Source organism: Lynx rufus, unplaced genomic scaffold (genome assembly GCF_022079265.1).
Source record: "Lynx rufus isolate CCGP_SWC_20201006 ecotype Redwood Valley unplaced genomic scaffold, mLynRuf1.p SCAF_7, whole genome shotgun sequence".
NCBI classification, from domain to species: Eukaryota; Metazoa; Chordata; class Mammalia; order Carnivora; family Felidae; genus Lynx; species Lynx rufus.
The window spans coordinates 123,886,154-123,909,907 of NW_025814889.1; the positions used below are offsets into that span (position 1 = coordinate 123,886,154).

The 23,754-nt window shown below is 44.7% G+C and overlaps 1 protein-coding gene across 1 annotated transcript in view; it reads right to left on the reverse strand.

Annotated features, from left to right (window-relative positions):
- NT5DC3 (5'-nucleotidase domain containing 3) overlaps positions 1–23,754 on the reverse strand; it is a 63,095-nt gene that overhangs the window by 31,997 nt on the left and 7,344 nt on the right. The window contains exons 2-4 of the mRNA XM_047066789.1: positions 10,436–10,620; positions 1,296–1,370; positions 792–847 (exon numbers count right to left, since the gene is read on the reverse strand). Coding sequence (XP_046922745.1) covers positions 792–847; positions 1,296–1,370; positions 10,436–10,620 — 316 coding nt within the window. The remainder of the gene's footprint in view (positions 1–791; positions 848–1,295; positions 1,371–10,435; positions 10,621–23,754) is intronic.

The following is a 23,754-nucleotide window of genomic DNA, read 5'->3' on the forward strand; positions in this document are numbered from 1 at the left end:
CCCCATGTCGGGCTCTGTGCTGACAGCTCGGAGCCTGGAGCCTGCTTCCGATTCTGTGTCTCCTTCTCTCTCTACCCCTCCCCCGCTCTCACTCACTCGATTTCTCTCTCAAAAATAAATGAACATTAAAAAAAACTATAAAAAAATAAAAAGTTTGTGAAAGAAGAATCTAAGATATGCACACCTCTGTTTTTAAGGTACAACAACGACACTCCTAAATCCTCCCCAAATTCAAGAATTAGAAAAGGCAAAATCCTTCATGTTCAGTTTCAAAGATTTCAGCCTCAACTAAGTACTTCTATTAATTCTAATAAATGGGGGGCAAGGAGGGGGGAATGTCTTAATATCCAAACTACTCAACTGCCATGGTGGGAACCAGAACCCGCTGCCTAACCCCAGCACCCCTCCCCACCCAAACCCGTATCCCAGAACCCTCACTCAGCGGGCAGACAGACACCCCTGGAGAGCCCTCCTCCCGCAGAGTCCCCCAGAGTGCCCCTTCATAGTCTCAGCACACGTCCATCATCGCCTTCGTCACTACGGACTGCAGTCACTGGCTTATTTATGTGGCTTCCAACCTACACTCCCAGCTCCTTGGAGCATCCTCGTAAGCCAAACCCTCCAGACCTGGCATGACAGTAGGTGCCAATCAATGTTCCTGAAGGAATGAGTGGATAAATCACAAATACGCACACAGAAACCCTCTGCATCACTAAGCGGTCAGTGGGTCTTGAAACCCAAAACCACTTGGTTACTTTGGGTGAATTAAATTTACCTCCTCTTACTCTTACCTGTAGACAGTTCCCAACTGGATGTAATGAAAAGCATCTATCTTCATCAAAACCGCCTTCAAAAACATAAACACATGCACAGGTGAGTAGCGCAGAACAGACAGCATGTTTACGAGGACTGTGGGTTATAAATCGTGTCAACACCAGGCTGACATGACAAGGAAGTACCCTGTATGTATCTGACACGGGCCTTGCTGGCTGATTAAAGCACCGTGCAACCTGCCAAGGAAATGACTGCAAAATCTGCAAAACAATATGACAACTGGCTCTTCCTTCTAGAAATAAACAGTATCTTCCAAATGGCTAATGCATTCACTCATTTTTTCCAACACATAGTCTCCTGAAAAAGACTTTATCTAAAGATGTTTTTTAAATCATTCAGTTCTGCAGCCCCAAAGAATATAACTGAAAATCACGTTCTGTGTTCAGCAAAGAAAAGCACCAAGAGTACACGTTCTTCCCAAACACCATCAAACTGTAAAAGAACGTGAGGGTGAAACCTACCCGCTGCACATCGTAGTGAAGTCCACGGATGGCAAAATTTGGGTCATACTCATACTTCCTGATTTCCGCCGGATACTAAGAAAAAAAGAAAGGAACCATTTTTCAGCAAACAACGTACTGAGTTCAAGACACGGATCACATCCGGTCCCTGTACAAAAGCTGAGGTGGCTGATGTACTTTGGTGGGAAGACGGGGTCAGGACGGAGCACAGCTTGGCCCTCTGTTCTCAGACCAAGTTCCTCTTGGCCACAGTGCCCTCCCTCCACCCACTCCCATCTACCTGCCCAGACACAGGTAAGGCCTCACCCCTGCCCCAGCTTCTCTCGTTTTAACTCCCTCTGCCCATCCCATCCCTCTGCCTTGGGACTCCTATTTCCCTAAGACCCCGGAGACACATCTGCTTCTACCTCCAAGACTTCACTTCCTCCTACTGTATTTAAGGCTGCTGATGAATAGTCCCCTCTGTTGGAAGCACAACTTCTCCCAACACGTTATCAACCATCCATTCAGCTCACATGTGAGCACCTCAGTGTATGAGCCCCCTGCATGGCCCCACTACCAGGTTTCATGAAGCAACCCAAGCAGAAAACTTTTCAAAGGGGGGCAGGGGCCCTCCATACAGCGTTCATTGCTTTCCTCATCTGGACTGTCAGCCGCTGCTCACCCTTCGGGGGCTGGAAAGACCTCACCGTTATCAGGTGCAGTCTCCCACCCACCCGGGCCAAGAGGGCCCCTCCCTCAGCGTGTGGTACCCAGTTCCTGCTCGAACACTGTGACTCAGAACACACGCTGACTTCTAGAGGCAGCTAGGTTCCCCTGGCATTTCCTATTCTTAAACCATTCTTCGAATTCTGCAAAAATCCCAGCTCCATTCTTATCTACTGGACTAGGCATCCAAGTCCTTCTCTCCCTCCCCAAATCCCAGAATTAGAACACCAGCTACCCCAAGGGGAGCACCAATGTACCGAGCGCGGTATCTGCTGCTACTGCACACGGGCCCTACCATTCGCATTTTACAGATGGGGCACCAGGGCACTGAATGAAACAATGTGTCCTGGCCACACAGCTGGGATGCGGTGGGGCGGGGAGTCAGGCCTGGGCCTTTTTGCCTGCTCTCCCGACTCCCCTCTGCCCTTGGAGTACAGTCTTGCGGGACAAAAGAATACTCCTGAGCCTAGAGAGGCTGTGTCACCAGGATCTCCCAATCACGATGTCAACTGCTTACGTAAAAACCCAGACAGCTATCAAGACGCACAGGAGCCTCTTTGCACGACTGGACTAACCTGTCGTGACCAGGGCCACGTTTGGGTGAGGACGCTTCCTGCTCCCACCAGCTGAACTGCACGCGGCAAGTGTCTGAGCTGCACAAAGTGCTGACTCAAATGTCACATCTGAGCTCATTTATCTGATGCCCGCCACTCATGCCAAGAAATCACCAAACGCTATTTCCACTCAGGGGCGTTTCCAAGACCTCTGAACGCTGTGTGCGGTTCCATGTCTTTACTAACACACTTCACACACACATGCCCGGAACCCACCACACGGCACCGCGATCCTGCCCATCCCTGGAGTCTTCTCCTGAACTTGGGAGTGAGGAGGAAGGGGGAGGACCCGGGGAAGATACTTCAACGTTCCTGAGACAGTGCTTCTTCACTGAGCCAGCCACGTGCTACCCGCTGTTCTGGACACGTCTGCGACTTTATTCTACGTACTCCTCACGGCACCAGCACGGAGGAGGTCGAGCATCTCATGTCCGTTCGTTGAATAATCTGAGAAGCGGAGTCAAACGAACGGCTCAGGCTCACAGAGATAGACGGAGGCTGGGCCGGACTTGAGCCCCGGCCCGTGTCACACCCGAGTCCACGTCAACCACCTGTAATCAACTCTGATGAACGCTGAGCCACCGCAGGAGACGCCCATCCTGTGACAGCAGAGCCTGACGCGTCCGACCGCCCGGTGGGTTCGCTCAGGAGGTTCACGGTGGGACACAGGGCTGGCCACCGGCGCGAGAACCAGAGACAGAGGGTACGCTCTCTGCACACAGACTCCTGGAGGCTGTGGTGGCTCTTCTCTGAACGAGGTCTATCCAGACTCCCCAGCAGGACACAGACATCACAGGGAGACACGGCCACGCACCCACCCGTGGGCCCCAGAGCGGTGTATTCTTGGGGAGCCACTCCCAATAGACACACCATGTTTTTACGTCACAGGCGGCTGAAAGGGCCTCACAGGACACTGTTGTCACAAAGAACACAGGCCCCAGTGCTGAGGGACCAGGCGTCAAATCCCAGTCCTACTCTGTGTAGCTGGGTGACCCTGGCAAGGTCTCTAAGTGTCGGTTTTCTCATCTCCAAAGTAAGGATACCAGGAGACCTACCGCAGGTGAAGTAGAGGGAAGAAAGCAAAGGACGCGTGCGGGGGGAGCCCCTGGCTGGCTAGGTCGGCAGAGCATGCAACTCTTGATCTTGGGGTTGTAAGTTCAAGCCCCACATCAGGTATAGTAATAATAAAATCTTTTTAAAAATTTACTTTTAATTAAGAAAACAAAAAGCAAAAAAAAAAGGAAGCCTGAGGGGCGGCGGGGCAGTCTCTGGCACGTAGCCGTAGCAAGTTGCAGTGAAACGGAGGTGCTTTGCTGGACTAGGAATCGGGAGGCCTGGGCTTTGAGACCCCCTCTTCTAGCCTCTGCTACTTCCCAGAGGACTTCAGGCAAGTCATTTAACCCCCCCACCCCTTCCTTCATATGAAAAATGAAACAGACTTGGGGTGATTTCTCTGCTCCACTCGTGCCCCCTGAATTGTGATTTCCCCTGCAACCAATCAAGTCAGAAATGTCCTCACGGCGGGCCCCTTTCCAACCCACACACGTGCGCACGTGCACGGGCCTGTGTGCACACACATACACGAGCTCACGGCATCTCTGAGAATAACCGTCAACAGGCTTGTCCCATCGAGGAAGCCAGAGCTGCTCCCATCAGCCAGGGGGTTACGCTTTTCTCCACTGGCCTAGGACCAGATTTTCTGGACTCTTCAGAGTGGAGAAACTTTCCACCAGCCTGAAAAATATGACTCACTCAATGTGTCGTGAAGATTACTGGTGTCTCTAAAAGCAGAACAAAGGGTATAAAAAGATAAAAGACCTAACGGCACTGGGGATTTTTATTAACGCTGTCTGGTTTCCTTCAGCACCTGGATTGGTTCTAATTCCAAGGGTAATCTGAGCAGGCTATCACGTGGGGACAAAGGTGGAGCAAGATGCTCCAGAAATGTCCCTTACAGCTTCAAGCACAGTTAATGCCCAGGAGTGCCCACTCTGCATACCCAGAAATGTGTACATTGTCCCTCCAGGTCTGCGGCTTGGCCGCGTCTCCAGCTAATTACAGAGCTCTCCACGGGGCTAGCAACCTATGCATCACAGCACCGCTGCTGAGTTCCTGAGGTCCAGATGCCTATAAATATAGGTTTTTCAGAGGTCTCTGAACGTTTCAGGAGTCTAAATTATGCGTCTAGTCAGTGGCAGGGCAAACGGGCATGAAAACAAAGCTCTCCAAAATCTTCACAAAATGGGAAGCGAGGACAAAACAACCTGTATCCGAATGGTGACTCCACACCAGGCGCAACACTCTCATCTAACCGTGTAATTCCATAAATAGGTCACGTGCTTACTGAGCGGGTCCTTTACGCCAAGGCCTGGGAACATGGCAGGAGCGAACAGATGGAACAGATCGCACAGTCGCTGACCGAAGTTTACATCCCACCATGGGGAGGCAGACGTACACAAACACCCAGCAGAATGCCCCGTGGTGAGAAGTAATACAGAGCGAATGCTCTACAAGGGCTTGGAGAGCTGAAGAAAAGAATAAGAAGTTGAGGAGCAAGGCCTCGGACCGCCTGGGGCCGGGAGGGATCATCCAAAGCAGAGGAAGAGCAGGTGCAAAGGCCCTGGCAGTTCAAGGAGCAACGAGAACTCTGGTGTGAGGACAGGTGGGGGGGAAAGTGGGGGCGTGGGAGCAACGGAAGGCCTTCTCTGTCATTCCAAGTGTGCTGGGAGGGCTTCAGGGGGCCTTGGGTCCAGGAGTGATATGGTCAGAGGGTGATGGTGGCCTGGCCCAAGGTGGTGGTCGGGAGGGGGGAGAAGGGGATGGAGTTAGAACATGTTTTGAACAAGTATCTTTTGAAAGAGTGAGAAGAGAGCTCACAGCTGCACAGAGCGACCCCCTCCCAAAGAGCAGAGCATAGAAAGGGAAAGAGTAACTTCATGGTGCAGAGACGCTATAAACACACCTCGGCCACGTGATCAAGGCCAACATCAATGGCGGTGAGTCATGGAGACAGCACACACCCTTGATACGATATGGTGAGAATGGCACTTTACCTCTGTGGTCTTCCTCCCCCAGAACCCACAACCTCAGTCTACGAAAAAAAATGGCAGACAAATCCGAAGAGAAGGCATCCTAAAAAATACCTGACTAGTACTCTTTAAAACTGCAAGGTCATCACAAACCAGGGAATTGTGAGAAACTATCAAAGCAGAGCCTAAGGAACCATGACAACTAAATGTAATGTGGCATCCTGGATGGGACCCTGGAACAGGGAAAGAACATCAGGTAAAAACTAAGAGGATCTGAACCCACTATGGACTTCATTAAGTTAATAATAACATTATGAACGTGGTTCTTCAGCTGCGATAAATGTACCACAGTAAACTGTGATCAAGAGGAAACCAGGCATGTGTAGACACAGGAATTCTTGGTATTACCTCTGCAACTTATCTAAAAACGTAAAACTCTCCTAAAATTAACGGTTTATTTTAAAAAGAGAAAAAGGAGAAGGGGCACCTGGGTGGCTAGGTCAGTTAAGCATCCAACTTCAGCCCAGGTCACGATTTCACGGCTCGGGAGTTCAAGCCCCACATCGGGCTGTGTGCTGACAGCTCAGAGTCTGGAGCCTGCTTGGGATTCTGCGTCTCCTTCTCTCAGTGCTCCTCCCCTTTATGATCTCTCTCTCTCTCTCTCTCTCAAAAATAAACATTAAAAAAAATTTTTTTAATAAAAAAGGAGAAAGCAAGAACCCATAGCATTATGGCTGATGTTAGGCTCCAGATTTAAAAAAAACGGGTGAATGTCAGTGCCTGTTAATGACAGGGAACACTGATGAGGGTATGGATGTGGAACATGAAGTCAAGAACTCTTATCACTCTCCTTCTATTCCTTGGTGGACCCATGAAAGGAAAATACAGTCATTACCCTATATTTTGTTCTATTTTTATGAAAACTTCTTTTTCTGAAAAAAAAAAAAAAGAAAAAGAAAAGCATAATTAAGGGGCTAGAACTTTTACATTTGCTTTTTGGGAAGATGCTAAATTGCAAACTTACTGTTCTATTACTGTGCATCTCAAAAGCAGATGTCTTTCCATCTCTACAAGTACATTTAGTCTTTGGCAGGAAAAATGGCACCAAATTAAATGCCTCTTGGAAGAATTATTTTGTTTAATCAGAGCAAGAGAAAAATCTGCATAAGCATAATTGACTCTATTAATATGCCTGACATAATTAGTGTTATGACATATTTCTTTTATCCAAGCAACAAACAGACATAATGGGAATGAAACTTCAGTGATCTTAAGTCCAGAAGCTTTTATAATCATGATTGTACCTCTTTTTCCCCACCTGTTTCATCTCCCTTTTCCCCCATTTCATACATTTTTTATCTTCATAATTTTTTTTATCATCATGAATATTTTATTTCCATATGAACAACAGGGTGGAAATGAAAGGTGTTATTAATCCCACAAGGAACAACATGGAATAAAGAATATTTATGCCTTGGAAACAGATCTGAGTTCAAATTCTGGTTCTGTCTCCTACTGATCTCGCGGCTTTGAACTACGTGCTCATCTCCATTAGCCTCAGTTTCCTCACCTGTAAAACAGAGACAACATCTATTTGTATGGTTGTCACGCATATTAGAAAGACCAGTAGTGGGCTACCTGTGTAGCTCAGTTGGTTAAGCATCTGACCTTGATTTCAGATCAGGTCATGATCTCATGGTTCCTGAGTTCAAGCCCCGCATTGGGCTCTACACAACAAGGGGCCTATTCAGGGTCTCTCTCTTGTGTGCGCACTCTCTCTCAAAATAAATAAACTTGAAAGAGAAAGAAAAGAAAAGAAAAGAAAAGAAAAGAAAAGAAAAGAAAAGAAAAGAAAAGAAAAGAAAGAGAAAGGCAGTAATGGCTAACATTTATTGAGTGTTTTCTATGGGCCAGGCACTTTATATATATTAACTCATTTAATTACAACGACTTTGTGAGGACAGTACTGTTACTGTACCCATTTCACAGAGGAAGAGACTGAGGCTCAGAGAAATTAGGTGAGTTTCTTGAGACTACCTGAGAAGTAAGTGGTGAAGGTCAGGATTTGAACACCAGCGGTCAGGCTCCAGAACCTGTGCTTCTAGCACCAAGCAGAAAATCAACAGACAGGACTGTTAATAAAATGACCGCTATTTTACGAGTGATAATCAAAGTCACAGCAAATGCCACAGATGACCTAGGTCTAGAAGGCCATCAGCAATGCAACACCCCTTCAGTTCAACCTCCCCATGGGGTCGTGGAGAGGTGGTGCAGGTTGGCAGACAGGGCAGTGAGGGCGGGACCAGCTAGTTCACACTCTGCTTTCACAGTCAGGGGAAATGTCTGCAGGTTAGATGGAAGAAAAGAGAGTCTCCTGAACAGATGGGCAAATGCAGCTGGATGGCAAGTGGCTAGATGGGTTTACATATGGGAAAGTGGCCATAACTAAAGAAAGCTGCCTGTTGGCTTAATGGCAGAAGGGAAAGTTATTTTTGACACACGCCATTACTGAATTTTGAATAAGGAGAAAATGACTTGCTTATTAAGTCCACTGATAACCAAAAGCTGAGGGGATCAGGAAATATGTTGCCTCAAATGGTGAGGATCCAAAACCAATGGAAATTTTGGCAGCATTAATAAAGGTATGGTATCCAGAACCAGGGAGGTGATGGTCTCCCTCTATTCCATACTAGTCAGACCCCACCTGCATGAACATCTTCAGTTTGGGGACTCGCATGTGAGGGGGATAAACCAGAGCACACATAAAGAAGGGTAACTGAGATGATAAAAGACCAGAAAGGCAGCCAAATGGGAATGGCTGAAAAAACTCAGAATGACCAGCCTGGAAAAAGAGACATCTTGGCCAGCATAACGGCAGGACTACAGAACACATAGCCCAGTAGATTAAACACTATCCTAGCAGATAAATCAGGTATAGAACATTAGTTCTCCTGATCTAGGTTTCTAGATTTCGCACACCTACCAGTCTGCCCACCCCAGCCCACCTTTGCTGACAAACTCCTTCCGGGGTCCCGGAAGTATCACCTTCTTTGTTGTTCTCCTAATTCCCTCAAGCAGAGAAAGTTGTCCCAACATCCTCTACACATCCCTAGCTCTTTGTTCAGACGCATGGAGACGCCTCCAGGAGGTGGACGCGTAATTCCTCTGCTTACACGACTGCCTCCCCACTACAGTGCTGGTCCCCATATGCTACTCATCCTCACTCCCCCTGCTTCTACCACAGGGCCTGACACAGAGGGGGTACTTAGTAAAGGCTGAAGGAATGTGTGAAGGAATAAAAGAGAAGACATCGATGGTGAAAGCTGTCTGAAGGCAGAATTGTTCGACCCGCCAAATCAGAAGTGCCCCCTGCAGAAATGCACCCCGGTCTGAGACAGACCCTGGAGCTGCACTTCTCGGGGGCGTTCTGGGGGTTCTCAAAGGGCACTAGGACCTGCTGACCTCTGAGGATGCTTCTCACTCAGGTTCCTGAAATAGATACTCAAAGTGGACTACAGAAAAGCATGTTGGGTTCTGAGTGTTTCTTTTTGCCTTCCTTACTATAAGGTCTCAACAACACTATGCACCAGAAGACAGTCAAATGTTCTTTATATAAGAACAACTCAAGTCAGCTTGAGCTTCCGGCTCTTGATTTCAGCTCAGGTCACGATCTCAGGGTTCATGGGATTGAGCCTCCACATTTCTCTCTCCCTCCCTCCGTCCCTCCCTCTCTGCCCCCTCCCATGCTTGTTCTCTCTCTCTCTCTCTCAAAAATAAATAAATTAACTAAAATAAATAAAATAAAATAAAACAAAACAGAACAGAACAACTCCAGTCAGTGATGAGGTTAAAATATTGCCTATTAGGGGCGCCTGGGTGGCGCAGTCAGTTAAGCGTCCGACTTCAGCCAGGTCACGATCTCGCGGTCCGTGAGTTCGAGCCCCGCGTCGGGCTCTGGGCTGATGGCTCAGAGCCTGGAGCCTGTTTCCGATTCTGTGTCTCCCTCTCTCTCTGCCCCTCCCCCGTTCATGCTCTGTCTCTTTCTGTCCCAAAAATAAATAAACGTTGAAAAAAAAATTAAAAAAAAAAATATTGCCTATTATTTGAAGGATTTCTTCTAACCAGAGCTCAGCAGGCTGCCGGTTCATCAGCTCTGGGAGAAACTCCATCACCACTCGGTGAGAAATGAGAGCACGGAGTCTGTAGCCCAATCTCCGCTAACGCATAACTTGAAAATCTTTCATTAAAGAGACATCTAGAGATTAAAAAAAAAAAAAAGCAACTATTTTCTGGTACAAAGTTCCAGTGATGGGAGATAAACAAGTTCTGGAGATCTATTACACAGCACAGCACCTACAGCAAACAACACTATATTGCTAAAATATCTGCTGAGAGGGTAGATCTTATTTTAAGTGCACACACGCACGCAAATAACAATAATAATAATGAAGGGGGCAGGAGGAAACTTTGGGAGGTGACAGATGGTTTATGACCTTGGTGGTGGTGATGGCTTCACAAGCATACACTATGCCCAAACTCATCAAGTTATATACATTAAGTGTGTACAGCTTTTTGTACGTCAATCATACCTCAAAAAAAGTGGTCTGAAAAAAAAAACCAACAGGCTTCTGGATAGAGTCATTTGGAAGGGAACAAAATCTACTCATGCATTCAACAACAATTTACTAAGTGATGTCTGTGTGCCAGGCACAGGGCCAGATACGCTCACGGCTGCTCTCCAAAGTCTAAGAGAAGGAGGAGGGAGACCACAACGTCCCTGTGCTCTTACCCGGTGTTCGTTGATGAGAAGGTCCCGCGCGGCATTAAATATCAGCGTGTGGAGGTGCTTTGAGTAAAACACCAGGGTATAATCGTAATCAAAGCCATAGATTTCAATGTCCGACAGGCTCATCTCATTGTTTGAGAAAATGGCATCTGGATTCAACAAGTTGTTCATAATGGAAGGCACCAAGTCTAGAAGTAAAGAAAAAAATGTATATTATATCATGTGATAAATAAAGGTTAGTAGGATTCCTCAGTGAGTCAACCAAAGTGCAAGCATGAGAAGCCAGTCGCAAAGGACTGCATGTGGGATGATTCCATTTATCTGAAATGTCTAGAATAGGCGAGTCAAACGGAGAGACTGCTAACGCGTGTAGAATCTCCTTTTGGGGTGATGAAAATGTTCTCCAATTGGTGATGAGTGATGGCCAGATGGCTGTTGTGAACTGAAAGCCACCAAATGGGAGACCTTCAAGTGGGTGAATGGTACAGTATGTCAATAATATCTCGGGCGCCTGGGTGGCCCAGTCGGTTAAGCGTCTGACTCTTGGTTTGGGCTCAGGTCATGATCTCACAGTTTTGTGAGTTCAAGCCCACATCAGACTCTGTACTGACAGCATGGAGCCTGCCTGGGATCCTCTGTCTCCCTCGCTCTCTGCCCCTCCCCAACTCGCACTGACTCTGACTCTCTCAAGATAAATAAATAAATAAACTTTAAAAATAGTATCTCAATAAAACTTTATTTAAAGAGAATCTTTGGGGGCAGCTGGGTGGCTCAGTCAGTTGAGTGTCCAACCCTTGATCTCGGCTCAGGTCATGATCTCACAGTCATGAGATCAAGCCCCACACCGGGCTCTGCACTAGGAGCACAGAGCCTGTTTAGGATTCTCTCTCTCCCTCTCTCTCTGCCCCACTCTCTGCTTGCGCACAGGTGCACACTCTCTCAAAAATAAAATAATACAAAAAGGAATCTTTGTTTCAGTATCACAAGAAGATTTGTTTCATTTAACAAAGAACATATACTAGTTACAGATTTCAGAAGATGGAGAAACACTTAGATAATTAAATTTAAATATCACACATCATCTCCTCACCCAGAAGAAAACTACTAACATTTAATGCATTAGTCGCAATACTGTTTCATGGATGTGTTTTACGCAGTTGGCCTCACAGTGTACGTATAGCTTCATGTGCTCTCCCCACTGTGTTCTCCCATCACCACCAACAGGTGCATGTGTGAAATAAACTATCACAACATCATCCTTCTGTCTCCTCTCTGCACTGCCCAAAGTGTCACATCATTTTCAAGAAGTTATAAAAGAAGTCTAAAGATACCATCTTTGCATTTGATTTTTACTTTCATGGAACACAGTTAAGAGTTCATAATTTTTCATTTTCCACCCATAATGACAGTAAGAATAAAACTACAGAGGGAGGCATCTCCCAATTATTAGAGGAGTTGGAAGATGCATTGACAGAGAGTAGCCCCCTAGAGCCTAATCATGACGGATGAACTGATCACAGAGGTGAAATCTCAGACTGTGGGTCTTCAACCACCATATCCTCGACGAAATCAGGATTAAAGACTGTACGGTAGATTTCCAAAAACAAAAAGGAAATATGATATTCAGTTAGTCCTTCCATGGCAAGAACCCCATCATGCAACATTCTGTGACAAGAACACAGACCACTCTATCCTCCTGAGAGGATATGTGACTGTATTCTTTCACCTTTTATGATGGTTGCACACCAAAACGGCTCATAAGTGGGCAAATGCTGAGAGCAGGTGACTTTTTGGGAGACAGGTACAAATTTCTAACACGTGCACACAAAACTCAAACCGTCCACATGTGACTGCTCTTTACATTACTGAGGACAATCTCTCGACTCCACTACAGGGGTTAATATTTATTAAGCACCTACTATATGCTACGTGCTATCACAGCACTTTATATTATCTCATTTAATCCTTACAGCAATCTAATGAAGCAAATACTGTATTAGCCCAATTTTATATATGAGGACCTTTCAGCACAGAAATTACGTAATCTGCTAAAGTATACACAGTACTCTGAATGGCAGAGCCGAGATTTGAACCCAGCAAGTCTGGCTCCAGAATCTGTGCTCCTAACTCTCTTCCCCGGGGTTACAGGAATCAACAAGCATTTGAGAAGGGTACACTTTACCCTAAGTAATCCTTCGTCACTTTCGTGCTCACCAGAGTCTACACTGCTCCCCCCGCCACCTTCCCTCTGCTCATTTCTTTGTGGCTAGGAATGGCCCATGTTACCCACTTTCATTCTAAGGGGCCACCTGAAATACTCAACAGGTACTGCTTTCACAGGGTGGGTGGCAGCTGCAATGAGGAGACCAGGCTAGCCACTGCGAGGTATTCTGAGCATCTGAGGAGGTTCCTCACAGCTTTACAGCTTAGATCCCTTTGAGAATCTAATAGAAACCACAGAATCCTCTCCCCAGAGAAATGCACATACGGATTTTGCAAAAAATCCCAGGGAGGCTCACCCCCTGAAGCCTATTCACAGTCACCAGGTAAGCTGTCATGTTACACTAACTTAAAACTAAGCCTTTACGTTCCCACACGGAATACCCAACAAAGGCAAATGCGTGACTAAGTGAATGAATTCATGAACACATGCACCTATCTCTCTCCCACTGACAACCTAGGTATGGCTGAGTCTACCAAAAATCCAAATTGTCAAGAGGCACCGAGTCCCTTTTATTACTTTTCTTTTGTCAAAAATCAATGAGACGTTCACCTTGGCTTTCTTTTGCAAATTTAGACACTTGTTACTGAGGGCAGTAAACAAGGCAGTGACATTTAAAAAAAATAAAACAAACGCGAAGGTAGACCGTTCACAAGAGCTAGTCCCGGGACAGGGAGAAGCCAGTAGTCCCAAGCTCTTCGGCACGTAACACCACAGATCTTCTGGCCTTACGTCATCAATGGGCCACTGCGGACGATGCTATTTTCTGACTATGACCACATGGCACTATCCACAGTAAGTAATGCAGGATCACTTACAGAGTGACCAACGGCTCTGCTTTCACACATGATCCTTCCATGGGAAGTTCTAACAGCCTGTTCAAATTAGAAGTTCATGTTTAGAAAGGGTTGGCAATAAAGTCTCTCTCCCTTTCTACAACCTGAGAAGAAAATGTGAAGCCATCAAGGAGCCCTGCCGGGATGGAAAGTCACTACCAGCACATCTCCAAAGGCTGCCCAGGCGTGTCCCGCTGGAGGGAAAGCCCAAGGTGTATTAATCACATGAACATCATCACCAAAAAGCTCAGATGTTTAATCTGTCATCACTCAAAATAAACACGAGGAACATGGGAAGCTTAAAAGGGATTTCAACGCCCCATAAAACCACTTCAAAAACGTGCTGAGAAGAAACACAAGTAATTACAAGGCAAAAGGAAAGAATGCCGAACACTCACAAAAAGACAAACAATCTGTCTAAACTGTAGACTCTAGAGTATAAATGGAAGAAGGGCCCTTGACTAGTCACCTCTGTTCTTTCCCAAAACAGAAACAAGACTGGGTACCAATTTAGAAAGTGAATTCCTTTTGTACCGAATGGATGATGACAGCAAGACTATACAGTTAGTACAAAGAAATAGAGAGACAGCTCTATTACTCTGTCCAAAGCTCTGATGACAGCCTGGTTCCAAGGCAGACACCTGGGCTAGAACACGGAGGGCAACTGAGGCCCCACTAGACTTTGCATGACTGAGAAGGAATCTGGGTACAGCTGTCTATAGGAAGCCACAGACTGGGGCTCATGCAGCATAGCCTAGCCTAAGCTGCCTAACACAGCTACTACTCCTCAGCTGCGTTTCTTTGGGAAATCAGCCCTCCCCAGTTGTTATGGCCTGTGTGGCCTCAGTGAGATTCCACTCCCGACTCCAGGAGGAGAGCACATGACCCAGACCTGGCCAAACAGCACCTGAATTCCCCACCAACATGAATTCGTTGGGAGAAAGCTTAGGACCCCCTCTGGCCAATCATCATCATACTTTCCCTATAGCCAAAGTGTACCAATAAGTTCCAATCGGGAAAATTTCCGGATTTAGAAGGGAATTTCACAGAAGAGGCATTCTTTTCTTCCAAACTTGGATCTAAAAGGATACAAAATGAGATGGGTGGGGCCATCACTAAGAACCTTTAAAAAGGCCAGTGGCGGAGAGGGGAGCCCTGGGTGGCCCAGTCAGTTAAGCAACCAACTCTTGATCTCAGCTCAGATCTTGATCTCAGGGTCAGGAGCTCAAGCCCTGCACTGGGCTCAGAGCTGGGCGTGAGGCCTACTTTAAAAAAAAAGAAAAAAAAAAAAGCCAGTAGGGAAGAAAGCAAGGTCAAGAGACAAAGCTAATACTACCTCTGGATTTTCCAATTGCACAAACCCATAAAATTTCCTTTAAAAATGGTTTGTTTTGGTTTTTTTGCTTAAGCTAAATCAGTTTGAGCTAGATGTCTTATTGCTTGCAGTCAAAAAGATCCTAACTAGGGGCGCCTGAGTAGCTCAGTTGGTTAAGCATCCGACTTCAGCTCAGGTCATGATCTCACGGTTCATGGGTTCAAGCCCCACATCAGGCTCTGTGCTGACCACTCAGAGCCTGGAACCTGCTTCAGTTTCTATGTCTCCCTCACTCTCTGCCCCTCCCCTGCTCACGCTCTGTCTCTGTCTCTCTAAAAAATAAATAAAACATTAAAAAAAAAAAAAAGATCCTAACTAAAAGTTCATTTCAAGCATATTCAGCCACTCAAAATTCTTACTGCCTACAAATGTTAACATTTTAATTCAGTATTAAATGCATTCCCCGTTTAGACTCTAAAGCATCATTGCAATCTTAAATTCTCGTTCATATGCCCAACTTTCAGCAAGACGGGTAATCTACCATTACTCTGTTCTCCAGAATATGCTGTAGTTGAGTACCAACTTGAATTAAATTCACCTAGAATATTCTCTCTTTTTCTAACTACATAAACACTGGCTAACTATAATAAAAGAATGTCAGATAAGATTTTCCTTTATACTGTGCTGCAAAACAAACACCAGGTGAGTCAAAGAATTAAAGCTCTTAAAAAAATGTTTAAAAGGTGTGAAAGCTAGATTACTATTTACCTCATCTTTCCAAATATAAAAGCAATAACAATAAATCACAAATGGAAAACATCCACAGATTTACAATCTAAACATGTGTATCCAAAAATAGCACAGACAATAATTTGAGGGAAAAGGTTATATTAAACAGAAATTTAAAGGTAAAAAAGCAAAAATATGAATATGCTAAATATTGAAAAACAAATCCATGGATGCCTGGGTGGCTCAGTTGGTTAAGCCTCCAACTCTTGGTATCAGTTCAGGTCTTGATGTCAGGGTCATGAGTTCAAGCCCCACAATGGGCTCCACATGAAGCCGACATAAAAAGAAAAAAAAAATCCAATAAAAAAGATAAAGGGGATGCGCCTGGGTGGCTCAGTCGGTTAAGCATCCAACTCTTGGTTTCAGCTCAGGTCATGATCTCAGGGTTCCATGGGATGGAGCCCTGCATCAGCTCCACGCTGACAGCACATAGCCTCCTTGGGATTCTCTCTCTCTCTCTCTCTCTCTCTCTCTCTCTCTCTCACTCACTCACTGTCTCTCTGTCTCCAAATAAAGGAAAAAAAAGATAAAGCATCAGAGATTTCCTCCATATGAGAGGAAATTAAATTAATAAATGTAAATGTTCAACCATTCTAATCATAAACAAAATTAAAAGTTAACTCTCGGGGCGCCTGGGTGGCTCAGTCGGTTGAGCGTCCGACTTCAGCTCAGGTCACGATCTCACAGTTCGTGAGTTCGAGCCCCGCGTCAGGCTCTGGGCTGATGGCTCAGAGCCTGGAGCCTACTTCCGATTCTGTGTCTCCCTCTCTCTCTGCCCTTCCCCCATTCATGCTCTGTCTCTCTCTGTCTCAAAAATAAATAAATATTAAAAAAAAAATTTTTTTTGAAAAGTTAACTCTCTCTGAAAGATGAGTTAGAAATGGTTTTACTGTACTTCATTTACTTTTTTTCTATAAGAAGCATGTGTTACTTGGCTCAGGAATAAAAGATACCATTTTCCTCCCATCAGATTGCATCAATGTTTTTGTTGCTTTTGTTATTTTGTATGTGAACTCTTTGTGGCGGGGGGGGGGGGGTCCATTCTTGTTTTTTGAGGGTTTTGTTTTGAATGTTTATTTATTTTTGAGAGAGAGAGTGCGAACAGGGGAGGGGCAGAGAGAGAAGGAGACAGAGAATCCAAAGCAGGCTCCAGGCTCTGAGCTGTCAGCACAGAGCCCAATGTGGGGCTCGAACCCACGAACCTCGAGATCATGACCTGAGCCGAAGTTGGATGCTTAACCGACTGGACCACCCAGGTGCCCCTCTTGTTTTGTCTTTAATGACAGAGCAGAGCTGGTGCTGGTGCTGACACTGGGCAGCCTCACTCCTGGCTATTTAGGAGTGTAAGTCAATTCAAACTTTCTAGAAAGCTTCCTAGAAATGCTTTCTAGAAAACATTCATACCCTTTGACCTACTATTTCTCCTTCTGGGAATCTATGTTAAGGAAATGTTCAGAAATGTGGATAAAGACTTACATACAAAGATTTCATTACAGTGCTATTAATAAAGCATACCCCGGGGAAAAATACGCTCCATTTGGAAGCTCAAACATACATCTCAAATACTTGAGCCAAAACACGTTAATGAGAATAGGATCAAAGAGAAAAGCTGAAATGCACTTGAAAATTCTTGAAGTTCAATTTTTGGACAATGCAAACCACAATCCAAAGACATAAAGATGCCATTTTTCTTTAACTAATTAGGATTTTTCATTTTGGTATAAGCCCTACACTTCAAACTATTCTCCCAGAAGAAAAAAAAAAAGAACATTCAGATCTGAAGTCCCAAAGAAGAAAAAGAAGGTAAGGGGGACAAAAGGAGAAGGAAGCAACTTTTTTTCTTAGAGGTGACAAAAAACAGAGGGAAAGTCTACATTCCCCCCTATACCACCACTCAGCTTTCTGTGAACCTTCCCAGGGCTCAATGGGCCAACAAGGAATCCTCGTGGCTAATAATTACGTGCATTTGCTTCTCTCCAGGCCCCAGATGAAGGTGCACAGACCTCACTTAACATAGTTATAATCCCTGCCTTACAAAGAAGGAAAGTAAGATGGAACTAAAGTAACAGCTCAAGGTCATATTTCTTTGTAATATACATCTATGCTCCTAAATCAACAAAAGAGCAGATTTAAAGTATTTGTTTTTCTCTAAATTGACCAAATCTCTACTTGAGGTTAGATTTCATCATATTTGTACACTTAATGAATATTCACAAATATTCAAAATATTTTATTAATTATTTCATACTTCTTTAACATGGCTTCAAATTCTCTTTTAAATTTTTTTTTTTTCAACGTTTATTTATTTTTGGGACAGAGAGAGACAGAGCATGAACGGGGGAGGGGCAGAGAGAGAGGGAGACACAGAATCGGAAACAGGCTCCAGGCTCTGAGCCATCAGCCCAGAGCCCGACGCGGGGCTCGAACTCACGGACCGCGAGATCGTGACCTGGCTGAAGCCGGACGCTTAACCGACTGCGCCACCCAGGCGCCCCTCAAATTCTCTTTTAAAAGTTCGTGGGGAGCCTGGGTGACTAAATCAGGTGAGCTCTTTGTTTCGGCTCAGGTCACCACCTCACGGTTCATGGGTTCGAGCCCCATGTCAGGCTCTGTGCTGACAGTGCACAGCCTGCTTGCAGTTCTCTCTCTCTCTCTCTCTCTCTCTCTCTCTCTCTCTCTCTCTTTCTCTGCCCCTCCCCCCCTCAAAAATAAATAAATAAACTTAAAAAAAAAAGTTCACATGTTGGGGCACCTATGTGGCTCAGTCGATTGAGCATCTGACTCTTGATTTTGGCTCAGGTCATGATCCCACAGTCATGGGATCAAGCCCTGTGTGGGATTCTGTGCTGAGCGTGGAGCCTGCTTGGGATTCTCTCTCTCTCTTCCTCTGCCCCTCTCCTCCACTCACTCTTTAAATTAAATAAATGAATAAATAAATAACCTTGCATGTTATAAACAACAAGATTTCCAAATTTCTTTTAAAAGGATACATATAGGGGGTGCCTGGGTGGCTCAGTTGGTTAAGTGTCTGACTCTTGGTTTCCGCTCAAGTCGTGATCTCACGGTTTGTGGGTTCGAGCCCCATATCGGCTCTGTCCTGACAGTGCAGAGCCTGCTGGGGATTCTCTCTCCCCTCTCTCTCTGCCCTACCCCATTCACACAGTCTTTCTCTCTCAAGAATAAATAAACTGTTAAAAAAAATTAAAAATAAATTAAAGGATACATATAGAGAGGTGCCTGGGTGGCTCAGTTGGTTGAGTGTCAGACTTCAGCTCAGACCATGATGTCATGGTTTGTGGGTTCGAGACCCGTGTCAGGCTCTGTGCTGACAGCCCAAAGCCTGGAGCCTGCTTCAGATTCTGTGTCTCCCTCTCTCTCTGCCCCTCCCTGACTCGCACTCTGTCTCTCAAAATTAAATAAATATTTAAAAAAAAATTTTAAGGATACATATAGATTGAAAATATATGAAAAGAAAGGTATAGGGACTTTTTGTGTCTATGTTGAAGCAGGAGTCACATCCCCCTTCCACTGTCTCTACTCCAAGTGAGCTCAAGGTTCTGAACCCAAACTGTAAAGCTTTTAATGTTTCATCTGCAACTGGAAAGTGAAATGATAAGGAAAAGACAATCACCTGAGATGATTTTCTCTTGGCAAACTTCACCAGTTACAACTTCCTCCTGTCAAGTAAGGCTTGGGCAAAGGCAGTCGGTTCTACTTACACCTGTCTGAAAACCGTGAGTGGGTCCTAATGCAACCGATGTGTTAGAGAACAATTTGACCGTAATGCAAATGTCACGCTTATGTTTACAATGTTATGTTTAATGCCAACAAACGTGATCTGATGTGGTTCTGACGACTTTTATCCTTTCTGCTAATAAGCAGTTACAGTAAGGGAGCTAAGAGTAGAGCAAACAGTGTGACTTGAAATACAGACGATTCACAGGAGCGCTATTAGACCTCAGAGATTCAAATACAACTATTTTCAGCCAGAAACTACTTTCTCCAGTATCCCCAGTTTCTCCAATGGCCATTCAATTGTAAATCGCCTTTACTTCTTCAATAGTCCCATAGATGCAGAGACAAAACCAAGCAACCAATGTATCCTTTTCACCACGAAGGTGAACATTACGGGGTTACCTGTCCAGCGCACCCCAACCCTTAGATAAGAAATGACCGTTCCCCACCTCCAAACACACGAATTCTGTGTTCTTCTGGGGTCCCGCGCCACCCCTCCAGCCGTGTTTGGCAGTCCAGGCTAGAGCACCGGATTCACACTGAGCCACACTTCCCGCTCCTGCGGTAGGAACCTGCTTCAAGCCAGGCGAGCCCAGAGTCCTTCTCTTATTTCTTTGTCTTTACTTTATAGTTCTATTGAGGTACAAATGATGTATAAGAAATCACAGCTTGACAAGGTCTGGCATATGTATACACGTATGAAGCCATCATCCCAATAAAGATAAGAAGCATATCTAGCATCCCCAAACATTTCCCCTCACCCCTTGAATTCTCCCTTTATCCTTGAGACCATCCCCACGCAACTACTGTTCTATTGTCTTTTTAAGGTTTATTTGTTTTATTTTTGAGAGAGAAAGAGAGAGAAACACACAGGGGAAGGGCAGAGAGAGAGAGAGAGAGACAGAGACAGACAGAGACAGAGAGAGAGAGAGAGAGAGAGAGAGAGAGAGAATCCCAAGCAGGCTCTGCGCTGACAGCACGGAGCCTGATGCGGGATTCAATCTCACGAACAGCAACATCAGGACCTGAGCTGACCACTGAGCCACTGAGGCATCCCTGTTCTATTTTTGATCAGATTCATTTGCATCTTCTAGAGCTTTATATAAAGAAGGTCGCACAGTATGTAGTGTCTTGGTACACTGGTTTTCCCACTTACTCAACCCTCAGGCATGTTTTCAGTAAGCACTACTGCACACCTACTATGTGCCAGCCACCACACAGGGAACAGTGCGGGGACCCTAAGTGAGTAAGTGATGACGCACGAGCTCTGTAGCGACAGCATCACAGGCAGTGGGGGAGGCCGACACGCGAGGCGAAGGGGAACTTAGCCCGGTTCCCCTCTCAGACGAGATGGCAATTCAAAAGTCATTTGTGCTGCATCTACAACTCTAAAAAGCACCTCTCATTTTTCCATTAGTTTAGATATTTCGTCCAGGGAAGAGCAATCCATGACAATTACAACTACTCATCTGAATAATTAATAATGCACATGACATTTGCACAACTCCTACCAGAAGTTAAAATAACATCTTTATTACTCAGTAAATAAAATCCGCCATTTTGACTGCTCTGTGACAATCTATCATGCTTCCCAACGTTCTAAAAATAAAACCACACGGGACTACATTTGAAACAAAATTACATGTGATAATGGTTTAATGACAACCTAATCTTAAGTCATTTGATAAAACACACAGTTGGTAGAGTGTGTAACTCTGTCTCAGGGTTGTGAGTTCAAGCCTCACCCCCAGTGTGGAGCCAACTTTAAAAAAAAAAAAAAAGAAAGAACAGGGGTGCCTGGGTGGCTTAGTTGGTTGAACATCTAGCTCTTGATTTTGGCTCAGGTCATGATCCCAGCGTCATGGGATCAAACCCTGCATCTGCACTGAGCATGGAACCTGCTTGGGATTCATCCTCTCTCTCTTTCTCTCCCCCTCCCCAACTTGTGCACGCACGCACGTGCTTTCTCTCAAATAAAAAAAATTTAAAAAATAAAAAAAAACTTAACTGCTCAAAAGAAAAGTATTTGTTTCCTGAGGGAAACTTCTTAGAAAAAGAAAATGTAGCCATATCAAAAGATCAAATACTAGGCAAGCTATCAAGAATTTTTCATTAAAGTATGGAGGAAGTAGAAAGGCAATAATTATCAATGCCTTCTATACCATCCACTGGGCACTTCCCATTGACTATTTGATTAATGCTCACAAGAGCTCCCTAGGGTAAACACTGCGACACCCAGTTTGCAGATGAGAAAGGCTAAATTGGGAAGGTCCAAGGTCATACACTTAGCAAACAATAAAATGTCGGTCAATTGCCTGGCAGACTATTTGGCACATAGCAGGCACTTCATAAATGTCAGTTCCCATCTCCTTTACACATGCATTCAACTCATATTTTTCCTAAACAGCATAATCCCAGAAGCCAGGTCCCCTGACTCTTTCATGGGATCTCTGAGATCAAAACTATTTTTATAATAATGCTTAAACGTGCCAGACAGAATACTGTTGATTAGGACATCCACATCCTAATCCCTAGAATTTGTGGCTATGCTATCTTTACATGACAGAGGGGAATTAAGGTTGTAGATTACATCGGGCTGCTGATCAGCTGACTTTAAGAGAGAGACTAGGCTAGTTTATCTAGGTGGGCCCTAATCACAAGGGTTAAGTGTAGAAAGGACAGAAGATTCAGCGTCACAGTGATGGAATGTGAAAAAGGCTCCACTGACCATTGCAGGCTTTGAAAATGAAAGGGGCCCTAAACCAAAGAATGCAGGAAGCTTCTAGAAACTGGGAAAGGCAAGAAAACATTCTCTAGAGCCTCTAAAAGGAACAGAGAACTGCCAACACTGATTTTTAAGACACTGGAAAGGTAAAGAGATTCTACATCCCCACCATCCAGTTTAGGAAATAAACCCCTTAAATCTTCACCTGCATTCTCCTCCCGCCAAAGAGGTAACCACCACTCCGACGCTGGTGTTTATCATTCTCCTGCATTTTTTACTTTTAGCACACGCATGTGCCAACACCCTGAATTTAGCCCGGCGAGACCCATTTCAGACTTGTGATCTCCAGAACTATAACTGATTTGTGTCGTTTTAAGTCACTGAATTTGCAGTGATTTGTCAAAGGAGCAGTAAGAATTTTTGCCTTTTTCACTCTTATTTTCTCACCAATTTACAGTGGAGCTTTCCAGAGGCCACACAATGTCTGACAACTCAAGGGACAGAATGCAGAATCCGATCAGAGACCCCAGCCATCGCCTACTAATCCAGACACTGCAGAAATCTGCAAGAATGTGAAACTATCTTTTATTTTGGAAAGTAGTCATTTTTCATCGAAAAAGTGTGTCATTTATGTTAGCAGGAAACAGATTTGTTGTTATTTCAAATGAAGTGATAAATACCTATTTTTTTAATCTCTCATTTTTAATTTCTAATATAGCCACTATCAGTGTAATCTATACAAACAGAAAAATTTGGGGACCTTCAATAATTTTAAGTGTGTAAGTCCTGTGAGCAAAACATTTGAAAACTGCTACCCTAGCTATGCCTGCCTTGTTCGCTACTATAAAGTAAGCCACACATAGACGATACTCAAAAAATACTTGTTAAATAAAATGGATACTCAAACAACATTCTGACACTGAGAGTAATCATGTTTCTCAAGCAGGTTTTCCTGCTCAAAAGAGAACAAAAACATTCCAGGTGGGCCCAAAGTAATCACAAGAGTTACATCTTGGAGAGTTATGTCTCTAAATACAAATTAAAATTTTATTCTGGTTTATATATCATTATCTCATAAATTCACTTAATATAAGACAGTTCCCCCAAACCCTAGTAAACTGAAAAAGGGGAGTTTCTCACAGTCAAGGACCAACCCACTAAAGTACAAAAGTGTCTTACCAAGCCTGATCAATCGGCTAACCTCTCTTTCTCACTGCACCATCTTGATTAAAACATGAAGTATGTAACTTCAAAAATAAAAGAAAAAAGAAAATACCACCTTTTTTTCTCCTAGGCACCCGCTAATAATGCATGACAGGCACATAAAAACTTCTAGGGGGAGGTAGTGATCTTCAATCTGCTAAATGCTTTTTTTTTCATTCTTTTTTTAATGTGTATTTATCTTTGAGACAGAGAGAGAGAGAGAGCGCGGGAGGGGCAGAAAGAGGGAGACACAGAATCCGAAGCAGGCTCCAGGCTCTGAGCTGTCAGCACAAAGCCCAACGCGGGGAGCCTGCTAAACGCTTTTTTAACAATTGTAGGGGAAAAGGCTTTTTATTCTCTTTTTTTCCTTCATCTAAAATAGAGCTTGTCAAAGTCAGGACCTCGTTGACAGGAAACCTCACAGGAATTAAGCCTGCCTTGGATTCTAGGTGTCCCAACAGAAGCAGCATGCCCCTGGGGCAGGGCTGGCTGCGCCCC